Source organism: Larimichthys crocea, chromosome X (assembly GCF_000972845.2).
Source record: "Larimichthys crocea isolate SSNF chromosome X, L_crocea_2.0, whole genome shotgun sequence".
NCBI classification, from domain to species: domain Eukaryota; kingdom Metazoa; phylum Chordata; class Actinopteri; family Sciaenidae; genus Larimichthys; species Larimichthys crocea.
Window position 1 is genome coordinate 23,848,976 of NC_040020.1, and position 18,424 is coordinate 23,867,399.

At 40.2% G+C, this 18,424-nt stretch overlaps 2 protein-coding genes across 2 annotated transcripts; both read left to right on the plus strand.

Annotated features, from left to right (window-relative positions):
* The first annotated feature begins 129 nt into the window (after positions 1-129).
* On the plus strand, positions 130-4,165 carry LOC104927863 (claudin-9). The gene is made up of 2 exons (XM_010742041.3): positions 130-493; positions 680-4,165. The coding sequence occupies exon 2, from the start codon at positions 895-897 to the stop codon at positions 1,561-1,563; it is 669 nt and encodes a 222-aa protein (XP_010740343.1). The 5' UTR covers positions 130-493; positions 680-894; the 3' UTR covers positions 1,564-4,165.
* Positions 4,166-5,875: 1,710 nt separating this feature from the next.
* Positions 5,876-17,540, plus strand: slc25a10b (solute carrier family 25 member 10b). Its single transcript, XM_010742000.3, has 11 exons — positions 5,876-5,965; positions 11,556-11,675; positions 13,044-13,158; positions 13,266-13,314; positions 13,475-13,516; positions 13,609-13,652; positions 13,742-13,812; positions 14,485-14,577; positions 14,675-14,752; positions 14,854-14,910; positions 15,616-17,540. The coding sequence occupies exons 1-11, from the start codon at positions 5,876-5,878 to the stop codon at positions 15,715-15,717; spliced, it is 861 nt and encodes a 286-aa protein (XP_010740302.2). The 3' UTR covers positions 15,718-17,540.
* The last annotated feature ends 884 nt before the right edge of the window (positions 17,541-18,424 follow it).

Consider the following 18,424-nt stretch of genomic DNA (forward strand, 5'->3'; position numbering starts at 1 on the left):
TGGCTCAACAGGGCAACTTTTAATTTAGCCACCTGCAAGTGTCCAAACACTATAGTCAATATAATCAATAACTTTCCCAGCAAAACAGGTTTTAGGACCATTTTCACTTCTTTTTGTGGTTTTGTACTCTAATATGACATGGAAGCTGTTTCATGTTGTTCTTGTCCATCACCAGCTTTTACCAACTCGTCAGTCCATTGCTTCAATCTGACCACTCCGACTCCAAGAGATGACAACATCAGCAATGTCTGTAACAAAGTGTCCTTGTGCTGTCATGCATAAGTAGTGTGTGTGTGTGTGTGTATTTAGTATGCAGTATTACAAACTGCTGCCCTCCCACACCCCTGTGTATGAGATCCAGAGGGACAAGCTGGCCACTCATAACAGAAGAAAGACACCAACTACTCACATCACACAGCTACACAACCAAGAAGTATCTTCATCATCATCACAAGGTCTGTGGACATCTGACGGCTTGATTACTGATTGAAAAGTAAGTTTTATTATACTGAACTGAAGCAGATTTAACACTCTTATTTGGACTTTGGACACAATTATATATTGCACTACTCTTTAATCATTCTAACTGTTGTGCCGTTAGCTCGGATCTATAATCAAAGTGTTTTTAAAATGATTTTTTACAAAGTAAATTTGCTGAAAACTCTTGTCATCTTAACAGCATATACTCAGATGTTTCTGAGGAGAAGAAGGGACTCATCTCAGCAACTCAAAATCACTGGACATCTTACTGAATGACTGTGGAAGACCTTTATTTACAGAGCACTCGACTTTCAGCAACCTCCTTGTGAGAAAGAAAAGAAAAAATCTAGATTGAGATTTTTCTAAGAGACGGGGTTTTTACATTGAGAGTATTCCAAGGTTTCCTCCACAACAATGGCATCGACAGGTCTTCAGCTACTGGGCTTGGTGTTGGCTGTGCTGGGTTGGGTATTTGGGGCTTTGGTGTGCGCGGCTCCTCTATGGCGAGTGTCCGCTTTCGTGGGTGGAGAGCTGGTGATAGCTCAGATGGTGTGGGAGGGCCTGTGGATGAACTGCCTTTCTCAGAGCACAGGCCAGATCCAGTGCAAGACCTATGACTCCACTCTGGCCCTGCCTACATCTGCCCAAGCTGCCCGGGGCCTCACTGTTCTCTCCCTGCTCCTCTGCCTTCTGGCCCTTTTACTCGGGGTGGCAGGAGCCAAGTGTACTCACTGCATGGGTGACGCTAACCAGGCCTCCAAGGCTCGGCTGACTAGGATAGCAGGGGTGCTCTTTCTTGTGGCTGGCCTGGCCTACTTGATGCCCATTTGTTGGACGGCCTATGCAATCATCAGGGACTTCTATGATCCGAATGTTGCGGCACCTTTAAAGAGAGAGCTGGGCCCGGCGTTGTACCTGGGATGGGGGGCCTGCGTGCTGCTCCTGGTGGGGGGCGCTCTGCTGCATGTTGGCTCCTCTCCACCAGGAGGAAGAACGGTGCCTGTTTTCGGAGGAGTAGCCAAGGACAACCCACATACAGGGACAGCAGGAGAGGGGAAGCAGCAGGAAAAATCTTTTGTATGAGATCATTTTATTGTACAAAAGAAAAAAAAACACAGTTTAGTTTAGTTTAGTGTAATTTAGCATAGCTGAGTTTATTTGTAAGGGACAAGTACAGAGAAACATTGACAGCAGCAGAAGCAGTGTCCAATGTACTGTACTGTACTGTACATGTATATAGCTAAAACTAATTTCCAAAACTAGTCTGATGGGCAATGATATGTCAGGCAACCAATAAAATTACATTTGTTTTAGTTTTAAATCTTCAAATCAGTTCATAACAGACATCAGACAAGCTTCTGCAAACTGCAGTCACAATCTATTCGAGGATATTACACTGTGTTTTATATCTTATGAAACAGGCTTAGTATATCTATCTTTAAGTTATAATCCGGATTTCATTCTATGTTTGTAAATTATGGTTTTACATTCATTAATAAATGTACTCAATGAACTACACAGCAAAGGGTTTCTAATAGAATTTACATTATTTAATAGCTCTCTGTCAGAGTGGGAGTTGACATGAATTGTGGGAGGATTTTAGATGTTTAGAGGTTTACTAATGTGTGTGACGTACATTTCTCACATTCCACTCTGCCTCTGCTTGTGTTTGTGTGTGTGTGTTTGTACGTGTGTGTGGGTGGTCTGTGTACAGAAGGCCAGTGTACATAATATATCTGTGTATGCTGGTGTGTTCACTGAAAATTTGTGTGGGAAGTCAGAGCCGGTGCTTATTTATTTACTTTTTGTGAATGCTTTGGAGTATTTGAGGTTTCCCAAGCAAATTATTTTTTATTTATTCTTTTTCATTTATTTTTTCATTCTTGTTTACATTTATTTTTTTGCCTACATATGAGAAATAATGTTATATTATTGTTTCCAGTACTAGTGGTTAATTAAAAACATTTGTTGCTGATTTAAACAAAACTACTCTGCTGTCGTGTTCTCTAAATTTCTATATGTACTTCACTATTTCTCAGTATTATATAAAAGTAGTCTATCAGTGGTTTAGGATAAATAAAATTGGTTGGCTATGGTCAAGGTTAGGACTGAAATGTAGAAAAATGTTTTAATATTTCATCTTTGTCACCTCACATTGATTTAATAACATTTCACAGTTTTCATTATTCAGTACATAAGTGTGACGTTGTATTTTTACACCTTTTCTTTTTTGTATTGACTGTCTCGTACAATTTAAAACCATGTGTGCGCAATAAATATACACGTTTGCATTCCACTACAACTGTTTTTCTTTACACATTAGAATTAAACACAATAAATGAGCATGGTAACACACAAATAAATTTTGGGTACAAGGCTATTGGAATACTTTTCCAGTTGGATCCCAATCCAATATTTCACCACTATGAGTGGTGACTGCAGATGTAATACACTTGGGGGCAGTGAACACTAAGTAACTGATGTGCTCTCGACATAAACTATCACATATCATGACACCCACTGCAACGATTATTTGCAACGATTATACATGAAGACAACAAGACAGTGTAAACACTTACAGATAAAGAGCTATGTATTTGAATGATACTAATACGGCTACCCCATCAATCTAAGTGCCAGTTTGCACCTCTCTCAACCTCTTATACTGTACATCTTTCATTGCAATGTTAAATAGAACTGTTTTGCTTTCTTCTAAAATACATTGTTGTCTTTCATCTACCCTTTGGACATGGCTGATTGGGTTCACGTTACTAGCAAATAGTAAAATTTGACCCAACAATGTCATATGTTTGCTATTGTGATCAATGTAAGCGTGCATTCAGACAGGATCAGTGATTGCGGCAACTCGTAGCAGGGTTGTCCGGTGGTGGTGGTGATTAACAGCTTTATCAAGGCCGGTGCTCGCTCTCTCACTGTTGTTCTCCCTCTCTCTCTCTATCTCTCAAACCATCGGACACAAATCAAATTAAACTTATTTGTGTCACTATTTTGCGGCGTACATTGGAAGTCGTACTCAGATTTAGAAGCTGGTACATGAAATAAACAAAGTCAGAACACACACACAGGTAGATTATCAGAGTTTAGTCCATGAATCCACCTGGATAGTCTCTGCTCCAGAGACATTTCAGGCTGTCTGTGGAGGTTTGACCGATCTCTGATTGGCTTGCGGAGAATGACATGGGGCTCCATTTTTCCCAAAGTTGAATCTGGCTCAACTTCTCTCCCGCACACCGGTGCGTTTTTTTTGCAGCAATCCCTGCATTGCGGACTGCCGGTGCGGAAATGCACAACCCCCACTGAAATGAATGGAAAGACCTCAGTTTTTTGCCACGGTGCCTAATTCTGTCTGAACCCCCGCTAAGGATTTTATTGCTTGTCAGTTCATTTTTCTTGGAAAAGAATAAACAAGTCTGTAACTTTCCAGATTAAGGCCATTGTAATTTAAAACACTAAATTTAAACATCTGTTTTCACTGTGATGATATTCTGTCACCTTTTCTAGATAAAGTGAGACGACAGATTTATTACCAGATAATTCAGAATCAAATGATTCACATATAGGCCTGAGTCCCAGCAGCTCTAATATTCACACACAGGAGAGTTGGGGCCCCCTGGTGGCCTCTCTGCTAAATACATAACACTGTCACAACAAATATAATCAACCATCAAACACAGTTAGTTACTCACTTACTCACTCACCCTAATAGACATGATGTGCAATAAGAACAATATTCTTATTCAACCATCCACAGAATTTATCACTGTTTATTAAGTGTTAATGCTTTTGCAACTTGGCAGTCCTACCTCTGCCACCTCCCAGCTAATCTTAAAGTTGCATGGAGTTGAGGCGGGCTGAATGACGAATGGTTGCTCAACAAGCCACTTATAACGGCACCCACCTGTCAATCAAAACGCCCACCCTCTTAATTATGCATAACTTTAAGCTCTAAAATAATTTGAATGGGCGAGTCATATAAAAACACAGCCTCAGCAGAGTTGTCATAAACGGGGAAATTAACTGTAGAGACTAAAACAGTTTTTTGCACCAGGCTGTAAACATGTTTATTTCTGCTGTGAAGTTGGACATTTTAATATGGGGCTTATAGAGAGTGATTGTTCTGTAACCAGCCTCAGGTGGCTGTTTGAGGAACTGCAGTTTTTGGCACTTCTGCATAGGCTTCACTTCACAGCCATGCAGGTTGCTGCTTGGTAAGCACTTGCTAGCTTATGGACAAATGAGAAAAATTAAAATCTGCCCTCAGAGAGACCTACAATAATAAAGCAGTCTTATATTTTATTCCTAAAATACATTGAGCACTACAAATGAATCATAAAAACATACTAAGAGAGAGAGAGAAAACACACAAGTCTGGGGCTGCAGCTACAAAAACACTATTACCCAACAATGAATAATGCACAAAAAAAGAGAAAGAGAGAAAGAAACCTAACTGGAGAGTGCTGTTCAATATACTAATGCTGTTTCTTAACTTTGTTGAAATAATGCAGTATGAATGTGTAGGCTTTTATTTATTTACCTTAATATATAATAATCACATACTTGAAAATGACACTGGTGTGTCAAAAATGTTGGTGCCCTATATTTGCTGTTTGACACTGAAGGCTAGATTACATGGCATTCTTTTGTTGGGTATTTAACTTGCTGTAACAAGTAAAACTGTTACACGTAGGCACATGTTAACCGTACCCAAACTACTTTTCTTTTCTTTCTTTTTTTTTTGCATAGTTAACTAACTGCAGTTTCTGCATGGTTGAAAAGGTCGACCATTGTCGTCTTAAAGAGACAGTGTAAATATGTGGACTGTACAGCTGCAGGGGGGGTGCGTGTCACTTTAACAAACCCGCATGACAGGTCGCAGTGGAGACCGTGGGCCGTGTGAGTTTGAGCTGTTAGGGGGTTGTTAGCATTCTCAAACCCCGCTGTCGACCTTTGAATCCCGGAGCCCGGGGCGGGTAGGCAGCTCCGCCGTACACGGTGTCAATTGGCTGGGCTCTTTCTCTTCTGTCTTCAGCCGCTTCCTCGCTATTGCACATCGTAGCCCATACTCACGCGCACACACGCGCGCACACACTATGTGGCGTGACTGTACGCGATGCTGGTGGAGCCCAAAGTCCCCCTCCCCTCCCCTCCCCTCCCACCGACACCACAGTCCTTGACGCAGTCTCTTATCGAAATGTTTGAAGATTAACGAGGTTAACCGTATCCTGTTGACCACGAACCACCGGCCAGCTGTACACTGCAGGCTACGACGCAGACAGAGCTGACGGGGCAGCGTGTCACGGCGCGCCTGGAGGGAGGAAGGAAGGAAGGAAGTCACCGCTGCAGCTGCATCGGACTACGGCAGAGCGCAGGAGCCATGGCCGAGAAACGCATGTCGAGGTGGTATTTCGGTGGGCTGGCGTCTAGTGCAGCCGCCTGCTGCACGCATCCTCTGGACCTCATCAAGGTGAGCGGCTAAAGTCTGCGTGTAAAGACTCCGCTAGTGTACAGCTGTTTCCAGCTGGAGTCATCCAAAGACAGTCTAGACTGCAGTTATGTACCTCCTGAGCACACATCATATTACTGTACACGTATTAGATATCCCTGCACGCTTGCTGTAGTAGCAGTGAGCTTGTTGTAGTGGTCTTGTTATACTCTGCGGTATCACATGTCTTCTATGGCATCGCGGAAATGTGTATTAGGATGTTGAAGGCTGTTTAAATATAGGGCACAAGTGAATGCTGGTCAGCCCAGCTGACATACTATAATGAAAAATAATATAAAGTAACGACTGGGTTCATTACAACGTGCACACAACGGAAGAATGTTATTACATTTAATAGTTTGTAGAGTTAAATATAATATGGTAATTGTGAGATCACACTGACCAGAGGGGATACATGTTTTCCCCTGTTTGAGCAGTCTGTCATTGCCTGGCAGCAGGTGTGTGTGTGTGTGTGTGTGTGTGTGTGTCTGTCTCAAGGGGATCATGCATGTGCAGTCTTGTTAAATGTTTGCCTCACTGCAGCAAAGCAGCACATCTCTACCCAATGCTGAAATAGTGACTCCCTTTACTTTTTAAGAAACTTTATTGTACCTCACTTTTGCACAGCAGCACGTGACTCCGATTACTACTAACTGGTGCTCAGGATGTCATGTGGTGTGTAATTATGGAGACAAGGCTGTCAATCACCGCAATGATCTCTGCTCTGACTCTGCCCTGACTTGCTTATTAGCCAGCAATGTCATATACAATTATGGTAGCATGAGGCTTAATGTTGAGAAAGTTTTTTGTTTGTTTGTTCTGTTTGTGTTTTCATTTATCACATTCACATGTAGTTTTCAGAAGCTGTGTGACTGCTGAGAACCACCTCAGTTTTAAAACTGGCGTGTTTTCACACATGACAACAACTAATCACATACAGCGCAATTAACCATCATCTGCCTTCAATTTGCATTTATTATCCCGAGAAGCCCAGAGTCATTGGGGGTCTATGAAACATTTTTTCCATTCAGTACTAACAAAGATTCAGACTTAATGACCCCAAACTGAATAAAATGTGTTGTTAGTGGTTTTGTGCTGAGTAACTACTCCAGTGTGAGGACACCATATGCAGATGATATGGGTCAGTAGCTGGGAGTATTTTAAAGTACCACCAAAAACTGCTTGGCGTTTGCATGCAAGACTTAAAAGTGAGTATGGAAGTCCTTGTTAATGTACAAAAACACCACAAAACTTTGTAAACACAGTAAGTGTACTTGGTGGATTCTCTGAAGTTTTGACAAAATCTATTTAAAAAAGAGTCTTGGACTGTTTCTTCCTCTCCGCCATGATTCCTTCTCAATTCTCAGCTTGAACCGGTTCCTGATTCCCATCCCCATTCCAAAGTCTGACTCCAGACTGAGAAAACTGCAACTTAAGCTGTTTTTTTTAGACAAACTCTAAAGTATAGTTTTCATTTTGGCCAAATTAACAGTTCCTGTTTGCAATGTGCCCATATCTGCACAGACATCGCTGGGTTACTTTCATACTGAAGAAAACTTAAAAACACATCTAAAAGGATTTATAGGCGTTTATTTGCAACAGACATCAGAGACAATTATATCCTTGGAAAGTAAAAATAAGTGTACAGATTTGACTGATGTCTGACTCAAGAGGAGGAGTTGGATTGTATTTACCCAAATTGTAGTGAGGGATTTTAAGATATTTTAAAGGCCTATGTTGCTAAATGTGCAGACCAAATTACAATAACTAACTTCCACTTGTTTACAGAACATCGACATGCAATTATTCCTTTCACCTCACACAGTACCTTTGCCTCATTCCCTATGCCCTCCCTGTTGTTTGCTGCTCAGGTTCAGTTTTAAGGTTTAGGTGCCAAAAAAAGGGGATACGTTCACTTCGGACCACAGAATAAGGTTTTGTTATTATCTCTTAAACATGTCTTTAATTAAAAGTCTCTAATTTCTTATCTCTTAAACATGTCTTTAATTAAAAGTCTCTAATTTCACACTCATATACAGTCAGTTTTATTATTAGTTCCTTCAGTTAGGTGGTTACGACCCTGATAAAGGCGGCAACCTACTGACTACAAATAGCACACTGCTTTAAGAAACTAAATTTAAAAGAGAGAAATACAGTCATTTTAAATCTGTACACCATCATGATGGATTTGGAATGAATGACTATGTGGTTAAATGTTTACTTTCTGTTAAAAGTGTCTCTGAGAGTGACTTGTAGTCCATTTTTATGCTCTGTCCTCAGTTACACTTTAATACAAGAGGGCAATGACAAGTCAAGTTACTTTTTTTTTTACTTCTGTCTTAAATTAAAGCTGCGAGTCAGTGAACCTCCAAATCTTCAGAGCCATGCGCTTTGTATCATCATGTGGTCTTACACCAGTCAAATTGCTAGTTGCAGTGGCAGTCAGGTCAGGAGTGTTGCTGGTAATGGATGTGGCTGACACCATATTTGGTGCTTTCTTGATGAGGTGCTCTAGCTGGTAACAGGGAGGACTTTTCTCAAAAGATGCCTCTCATGTGTTTATTACAAAATAATATAATATCAAAAACATGCTGTAAAAACTAAGACGATTTTGTGTAATTGAACACTGTTGAGCATTGTTTACATGTTCACCATAAGCGAATTTCAATCACTGTTGCATCCATTTCACTGTGCTGCAAGCCTGGTTTCACAGTGTTTACTATGGTGTTGTTAGCTTCCTAAATGAACCAATGTTCCACTGTCCACATGAGACCAAGTTATCCATACATTTAAAACAAAAAGTAATTTTTTTTAAATCACAGTTTGCTCAGAATCATTCATTAAAATGATACAATATAAGGGGTTATCTTATAAACAATTATATAAATGTATCGCCCAATCCTGCTGTGCAGTCTTAACACCACATTTTTTGTGTGAGTACACAGTTAACCGGGGCGGCTGTGGCTCAGATGATCGGCGGTTCGATCCCCAGCTCCTCCGGTGTGCATGTCGAAGTGTCCTTGGGCGAGATACTGAACCCCAAATTGCCCCAGAAGGCTGTGGCATCGATGTGTGAATGCGTATGAATGGTTATATCCTCAAACTGATGAGCAGTTGGCACCTTGCATGGTAGCCAATACCATCAGTGTATGAATGTGTGTGAATGGGGTGGATGAGATATGTAGTGTAAAGCGCTTTGAGTGGTCTGAAGACTAGAAAGGCGCTATATAAGTACAGTCCATTTACCTGAGCTGCTCTTGATAATGATCAAGCCACATACATTAAGTATTTTTTACATTTTTTTTTTACTCATGTAGCATACAAAACAGTTGAGAACAGGGTTTGTCCTGCTCTCTGTCACCACACAGTGAGCACCAGCTTACAAAGCTTAAAATCTGGACGGCTTCATAATGCCATATACTTACCACATTCTCGTCTAAAGCATCTAAATTTAGAAGGACTGAAGTGTAATTTAAGTAGAGCTTGACCTAACACACACATATCAAAGATTGCAGAGTCATGCTTTATTGATTTCCTCCTTTGTTTAAACCCAGACACCCACTACACCGTCAGATAAGCTGCTCTATTGTTGCCCTAAACTGATACAGTTGCAAAACAAGATTCAACTGACCTCACCTAAAAAGACAATCCTCACATATCAACTCATCTGGGTGTAATGTTTCACCACAGTGTGAGCCTGTTAATGTTCCTGTGCATGTACACATTAGCTTGCTGCTGACTCAATATGACATTGTCTTTTTTCACTTTGTGGTTACTCTTATCAGAGTTTGAAGGAAGATAGCAGCCTTACAGCAGAGTTAAAGTCATACCATATCACAACAAGATTAAATTCCCTGAAGTTAATTCGTTTTTTTTTCGTCCCACAGTGTGAAACCTGGCTCAAAAACAGATTGTGTCCAGTTATCAAAGACAATTTCAGGTGATTGTCCCCCCCCAATGCAAGCACTGTAGATGTCCTTTGGTTGGTCCATCACTTTGTTCTTGTATTTTTTTGTATTTCTATTAGAGCTGAGCTATCGACAGTATAAATATTTGACAGCATATGCCAAGGGGTTCTGAAGTGCCGTTTTGAAGCTCAAAATATGTGGTACTGGTGCTGCCTCTTCCGCCTCCCAGCTAATCTAAAAATCAGCAAAAATGTATATCAACAGCAGACCTGAGGCACGCTGAATGACGCCTGGGTGCAGAAACAAGCCATCTGTAACCGCACCCACCTGTCAGTCAAAGCTGCCAAAGTTATGCTGTAAGGATGCATGAATTTTAAGCCTTAATATACTCGGACAGATGAGTTCTATTACTAGTATTTACTTCTCTGAAACTGTTCTGTAAATAGTTTACTACATATAAATATAATAACCTCTGATCAACCCATATCAACTTCAGTCTTGAAGAAATGAACTACTACTGGTTCTGCTGAACAAATATGGATACAGATATGGAGGTGTTTGCTTATCTCGAATTCTTATCTTACGGCTGTGATTCAGTTGTAAGCACGAAGCTGCAGACAACAGCTTATTGATTTGTTTGTTTATTTAATCTTTCATTTCGTCTCTGCCAACACAACTGGACTGGGCTGGAACTGCACTGTTGCCAAGCATCACATCAACATTTTCCTGAACAGTAGCTTTGATCTATAAGTCTACAAATGACCACAGCCTAGTCGACGTTAATACTTTTAAGACTTAACCAGGCTAAGCCAAGTCTGAAATCAGTTCAAAGCCCACGTTGTTTACTTTTACCGCGTTTTTTGCTCTATTCTAATTTGTGTGCTGATTGTGCTGACCTATCCAGGCTTCTTTCTTTTCCTTGGTCCTCTTTGGATGATAGACGATAGATAAGGACCGTTAATGAAGCAGATCACTTTTGTCCAATCAAATTACCTAGCCCGAACTAACTGTTTGTAAAAAAGAAAATGTTTTTAATCTTTATTTACTTATTGCATCTTCGTGCTGCTGCTGAAACAAGCAAATTTCTCCTCAAACTCAATAAAGGATTATCTCACTTAATCTGCCTTTAATAAAGGCTTCTGATGAGACATAACAAACATTGTGTTTTGAAGTGCTCAGTGGCCTTCAAACACAAATGCTGATTGGAAGAGGGGACAAAGGCTATATTGTAGAGCTGCTGACCTACTCCGAGAACGAACACACACACATACACACTCTCTGGATCGGTGGTGTAGGGTTATGACGATAAGAAAACGTGTGTATTATATCTGCCCGTTACACATTACGCTCTTCCTCCACAGATATACACATGAAGGTCAGTTTACTCATTGTGGTTACTACTCCTCACTCTGTACTCTGTACTCTGGAGAGGCTTTTTCAAATAACCCTGGTGATGTCATCAGGGTCTGTTTTAACAGAAGCTGTGGTATAGATTTGAGCAATTCCTGGAAGTGGAAGGTTACACACTCTAGCCTGTGACACATTTAGAAAAATTCACTGTGCTCTGTCAGCCTGCTGGGGCTGCTGGGCTATGTCTTTAGATTAGTTGTGTCTGTTCTGTGTTAAAAATGAAACCCAAAGCTAATGCATGATTGTCTTTCCAGGTGCACTTGCAAACACAGCAGGAGGTGAAGAAGAGGATGGTGGGGATGGCCATTCACGTGGTGAAGACCGATGGGGTGCTGGCTCTTTACAATGGTCTTTCTGCCTCACTTTGTAGACAGGTATGTCTGTCTGTGAGCCTTTTGCATTACTTTGTCCCACTGAGGGAGAAAACGTCTTTTGCAAGGGAGTGCAGCAATAAAGAGTTGCAGACAAAACAACACAAAATCAGATGACAGATAAGACTAGACTGAAACAGCTAAAAGTCAGCGAAGAACATTTTAGAGTGGAGGGTCTCCATTTAATTAAAAAGAGTCCAGGTATGTTGGACGGTTTAATAAGCACTACATCAAACACCTTATTACTTTTTTCTTTGTAGTTACTGCAATAATGTTTGTCAGCAGTCTATGTTTAAATCATAAAAGAATCTTCCAGTGTGTAACATTTAGTGGAATCTATTGGAAGAATGTGGAATATAATATCCATGCAGTAAGTACATTTTCATTAGTGAACTGTAGTTTCTCATTTTCTGGGTATTCAGTTGGTTGCAATCTACACCATTGCTAGATGCTGGAATTAATAATAATGGACAGACCACATTAAGACAGATTTTTTTTGGATACATTTTCTGTAACAGGAAATGATTCATACACTATTGTCTCATAGATTAATATATTCTTGTTTATCGTGGGCAAAAAATGTCAACAATTTATAAACGGGTGAGATTCAAACAACAATCAGAAAAAAAACTAACAATGAGCTGTGTCACTGCCTAAGCCTGGAAACATATAGCAAGAAAAATAGCTATATAGTCCTGACTACATGACGAAATAAATAGCATTTTAGAACATTGACAAAAAACTCAGATGGTAATACTAATATACAAGCTTACACGTACACAAAGCACTGATACATGCTCTTTTAAATAAGGTCTTAAACCACCAAGAGAAATAGTAAAATACCATAAAACAGGATGAGTCTGTAGTGATGTCAAATAACATCAGTAGATAAATAAAGAGTTATAAGGTCATGTCAGTACTGTGAGTTTGCTTTTCTAAGAGAGCTCAGACCCAAAGGACCCATCACATAAAGAAATAATATGAATTTAAATAAGAGCTATGGGACCCCTGCTGAATAGTTTGACCCCTTACAAAGGTATATCAGTACATCTAGTAACACTGTACATGGCAAATACATGGAAAAAGAGAAAAATGTATCAAGAAACAGAAAAAGTAAATGTGTGTGCATGTAGAAGTAGTACTATTTAGAGGCTATGTGACTCTGTCCATAAGATAAGAGGCCAGTGTGACCCAATGCACAATGTAAGAATCCAAATACAGTAGGACATAAATAGAAACACTTCAAACCTCAAACATGTCATGTGGCAATACTGACTTCATGTGAAGTTTCTGTTATTACATGGGCATATGGGCTTATCATTTTCTCTCCTCTCCTCTCCTCTCCTCTCCTCTCCTCTCCTCTCCTCTCAGATGTCCTATTCCCTCACCAGATTTGCCATCTATGAGACAGTGAGGGACATGATGGGCAGCACAAGCAAGGGCCCCATGCCCTTTTACCAGAAGGTCATGCTGGGAGCCTTTGGAGGTGGGGACACAAACACACACATAAACACGCAAACACACACATATGCACATACACATGCAGTGTCACCCACACAGGACTGTGTGCCAACAATATTTCTCTGCCAACAGGTTTCACTGGTGGGTTTGTTGGCACGCCGGCAGACATGGTGAACGTCAGGTAACATGCTGCGACAATATTCAAATTCTCATTAACATATGCACAGAACAAATTATTCTAAATCAGCTGTGGTACCTGTAGCTTTTTGGTCCAGGAATGAGTGCAGCATGGTGGATTTAAAAAAAAAAAAAATAATAATCTGAACTGTTTTTGCTTTTAGGATGCAGAATGACATGAAACTACCACCAGAGCTGAGGAGAAAGTGAGTGTTGTAACTTACTGCAGCTAAAGGTTTCAGTATACACATAATAAACCCTTTTATTGTAATTTAACCTCGTTTTTTTTTTTCTTCAGCTACAAACATGCCATCGATGGGCTCTTTAGAGTCTTCAGAGAAGGTAAATTCCTAGCAGAATTTTGTCCGGTATGTAACTTCATGTAAGACACACGTAGGCATCATGTCTGACCTCTGACCTGTGTCCCACAGAGGGTGTGAGGAGACTGTTTTCAGGAGCCACCATGGCCTCCAGCAGAGGAGCGATGGTCACTGTGGGACAGGCAAGTCTATACGTGATAGGCTGATATTTGGGATTTCAGCCATTAGTCTCTCATCTGCGTCTATTCATCACTACACCTTTAAGATACATGAAACTCTGTTCGGAGAGTGTCAATACCAAAATACAGATGCACTAGCCAGTAACGCAGTAACTGTTTGGACAATTGCTGTCAAATGTCTCCTGATTAATCCATATGTTGTTGTATTATCAGTGTTTTTTTTTCTTTAAGAACATGCAGCTTTGTAAGGATCTTCAAGATATATCTGGCCACTGTATGCTAAATATCCCAAAGTCAGTTCATCCTTTTAATCGTTACAAGAAAATTAGACAATATCGGTGGTGCACTTTGGCATGCAACAGTAGCTTTTTGTACACTAGAGGGAGCCAGACATTCACATAAAAAATGACACTTTGATACAGATTGATAGCTGCTTTTGAGCTTTTTGCAAAATTAATAAAGGCCAGTTAATGTTTTTGACATCACATAACCTCTGACTGCACACGTTTTTTTTTTTTTTACTTCAGTAAGCTTTTCTTTTTAAAACACGAAATTAACACAAGCTTTGTCACAGGATCTCATGGATTAAAAAAGCAAAGAACAGCTTCATGAAGTAAAGTTAAAGTTAAAATGACACATTTTTCTCTATCTTTTCTTATTTTTGCCACCTTTTAGTTGGCGTGTTATGACCAGGCCAAGCAACTCGTCCTGGGAACAGGCATGATGGGAGATAACATACTCACACACTTTCTTTCCAGCTTCATTGCTGTAAGTATCAGGTTTTATTTGTGTGGCCTGAAAGTGTGATTGAGTCGATGTAAAGTATACAGGGCTCTTTTTAAAGTGATGAACTGTTCCTCTGCAGGGAGGCTGTGCTACATTCTTGTGTCAACCTCTGGACGTGCTAAAGACGAGACTGATGAGCTCAAAGGGAGAATACACAGTGAGTGCCAGCAGCCTCCCACCAATCCTCTTCATTGTCTCCTTGAATCCTTTCATTCCTCTGGTTCTGCTTTTCTAACCCCGTGTGCCTCTGTCTTTCAGGGGGTGTCACATTGCCTACGAGAAACTGCCAAACTGGGCCCACTGGCATTTTACAAGGTAAAAAAAAATGTCTTACCGCACCACTGCGGTTATTTAGTGCCACTTTTAATCAGATGTTCTACTGATCTGACTCACTGTTACGATCAGCCTTGGATGCTTCGATTCACCGGCCAGTTAGAGTAGAGCTGTTTCCTGGCTGCAGCAGAGCAGTCATGAAAAATACCTCTGGCATGGATAAAACCATTCGTATAACAATGCAAAAACTACACAATTAGTGCTTGGCCAGTACCTGCCATAGTTTAATACTTGTAAAGGCTCTTCACATCTATTTGCCCTTTGAGACAGTGAGACTGAAAGGCATAAGTACCATGACATTCAACTGTGAAATAGCATTTGGTCTGTTAACTAATGCTGATTGAATGAATTAACAGAAAGCTTTTTTGCCTCTTGGTGAAGGTCCTGAATGTTGGACACACTTACAAACAATAAAACAACAGATACTATACACACACATGCAAAAAACATATTAATATGAAGTCACTTATTGGGGGCACAGTGTCAGTCTTTGCATATCACCAGTCAGATATCTGTAACCATTGTTTGCTAAACATAACACTGCCTTTCCAGCTAATGTCTCTGTCTTATGTATAAGCATGGACACACATCTTTTTTTAGCTGAACTGAAGTACATAATACATACAAGAGCTTTAAATTTACAAATGTAAGAGCAAAAATTAATTTATTCCGAAATTCTTATTGCAGGGCCTCGTCCCAGCGGGGATCCGCTTGATTCCCCACACAGTGCTCACCTTCGTCTTCCTCGAGCAACTCAAGAAATACTTCGGCATTCGCATCATCTCCTGAGCGCGTCCCGTGACCGGCCGCTCCTCAACCACACACCAACACTGCCACTCACAACACACAGCACCCTGACATCACACTGCTCTTGGCATTTATAAGAAAATAGGGAAAGAAAAGAAGTCACATACAGTTGTGTCATGTTTTCTTTCTCCCTTTGCTCTACCTCTATCTCATAACTAGAGAAGAAATGATTCTGATTTATTTGTGAGCAGCAACTTCTGCACGGGACAAATACTGGAATTGACTGATGAGTATAGATAATCAATATGTTGCTAAGAAAGAAGATGTTAAAAATAAACGTGCTGCACTTTGGTTATTAGATCGACCTGCCAAATGTAGAGTATGTTAGAATTGGGTTTAGTAGATGTTTAATGTAGTTGTCCTAGAGTAATTTCAGGTACGTTAGGCTGTGTGAGAGGATGAGACGTTGTGTTATTGTGGTATGTTTGAGTTAAGGAGCAATTCATCTGTCATGACGACATACTAAATGTTAACTAACTAATGCAAGAGTAGATTTTGTGATTTATGTTTAAATCAGCGGTACTTAAGCCTAATTCAGTAGTGGTGTATGCAGCCTTCGGAGCCCACACCATTTTAAAGTTTGTGCCAGGAATGTTTCCTTATTAGTCCTCTACAATATTTTATTAGTGTCATATTAGGCCAGGACAGTTTATGACTTTATGATTTAACAGGAGTACAGACTGCAAACACAGTGTAGCCTTGTCATCAGTGCCATTCCCCCATCCCAAAAGCCATCCCTAAACCGTGACTGTTATTGTTATGCTATTACTTATTAATCATTCCCAACAGTGGTGACCAAATGAAGCACACACTGACTTTAACAGAGTTGATTTATCTGTTTGCTTTCTCTTCACTAAATTAAAGTTTTAGAATTGGAAATCAACTCCTGGCAGGTTAAACTGTCATTAACTGTTACCTGATTCTCATTCACTTCATTCACTTTTGGAGAAGAGGACCAAGCTTTTTCTTTTTTTTTTTGCCCGTGTTTTTAAAGTAAGGGCAGAGTTTGTGGGGACTCTGTAAAGCAGAGAGAGAGTTGACGGTTGAAATCCTGATGAGGTTTTTCAGTCCCAGTGAAATTCTGTATGACCACTTGATCTCTTAAAGTTCTTACTGTTTTGAATAGAGATGCCTGTAGAGAACTGCTGCTCCGTGCAGGTGTACATGTAGCTTTTCCATCTGTTATGTCTTGTTTAGTTGAATGCATGTCAGACCTTGACTCAGGATGCTACTCTTGTTTTTATAAGGCACTTTACTGAGATTCTGACTAACCTGCTGCGTAGAAAGACAAGTTCTAAAGCTAGAAATTGAGACGTTTTTCGATGTTTAGATTTTACAATATTAATGATTCTGATGGAGAGCAAAATGTGATGTTTTGCGCCTCTTTTCAGTCTGCTGAAAAGTTCCTGCTGCTCTGTTGACAGAGACCTTGTCAAGTCATGTTGCCTTACAGTATGTGTCCTCCAGGGGGCAGTATATTAACGTGAATGATATCAATGCCAACAACTTGAACATCCTCTCTTGAGCGTCCTACTTTCATCCAGGGGTACGTTAATAAAAAAGAGAGACACACACATTTGGAGCCAATTTAGATAATGACTGTAGAACTGCATGTCCTTATGTTCAAATGTTCCTCAACAATGTGACATACTGTAGATGAGGCATGGTGAGTAATGTTAACCCCAAGCTTTATTCATTCGCACAGAAATGAAACTGAAGTGACCCACAGTCCTGGGGTTTGTGAATTTGTATTTTGTAGATCACTAACTAATGATTTTTTGAATTAAAATACTTATGTGAAAATGCGAGTTTTAACGCTGTTTGACTGTCTGCTTTTTTAATACACTGTCAAACTTTTGGGTAGTAAATCAGATTGTTGTTTTGTCATTTCATGAATCAGCTGAAAGCCCTGTGGCCAGTGTTCAATCCACGTCATAAAGCAAACAGGGCGATCTTTGTGTTTCTGTTTCTGCTGCCACAAGTTCATGGTGCAATGATGCTGGCTGTTTCACCCTCGTGGATTTGCCCTCATCAGAACAAGGGCATATTTTAATGTTTGCTCCGCTGGTCTTTCACAGCCCACAGACCTAAGATCTGTACTTGTTAGGCTGAATTACTGCCTCCCAGGCTGCGCCGTGTGGCACGACCGGCCACAGATAAGTGATAATATTCAGCTGTAATGATGAATGTGTGACTTTGTTCCTCTGGTTAGATGAACATTGCTGTCCATATCCTTTATTAATACTATCCATCACATGCAATACTTTAATGACTGTGACCATTCACCTCTACCATTACATGTAAGTGAGTCTTATGTCTCTGCTCATGTTCAGTTGTCAGGAGTGTTACATGTGTATAGGCAAGGTATATGCTTCCTGTGTGTAGAGCGATGAGGAGAACTAGGCTGTAGGCCTACTTATTGTTCTCACTTACACGCTTTGATTTCATCTTTGAACCATTGTCATATCAAATGCAATCATAAACCAACAAGCAATTCAAGTTCTGTGTCTATGTGGTGTTTTCAGAGATAATATGGTGAAATTGCAGTCATTACAAACACCTGTGTGCAAGAAGAACAAAAAGATTCCAAAAGAGGACTTTGAAAACAAAACCTAGTGTAAGGGACAACTGATATTGCAACATTTAGAGAAACTGTGACACACTAACTGCTTTATCATGTCAATTTTCT

Coding starts and splice junctions, on each gene's coding strand:
- LOC104927863 (XM_010742041.3), top strand. CDS start 895: ATGGCATCGACAGGTCTTCAGCTACTGGGCTTGGTGTTGGCTGTGCTG.
- slc25a10b (XM_010742000.3), top strand. CDS start 5,876: ATGGCCGAGAAACGCATGTCGAGGTGGTATTTCGGTGGGCTGGCGTCT. Junction 13,813..14,484: donor CGATGGTCACTGTGGGACAG/GCAAGTCTATAC, acceptor GCCACCTTTTAG/TTGGCGTGTTATGACCAGGC. Junction 14,578..14,674: donor TTCTTTCCAGCTTCATTGCT/GTAAGTATCAGG, acceptor GTTCCTCTGCAG/GGAGGCTGTGCTACATTCTT.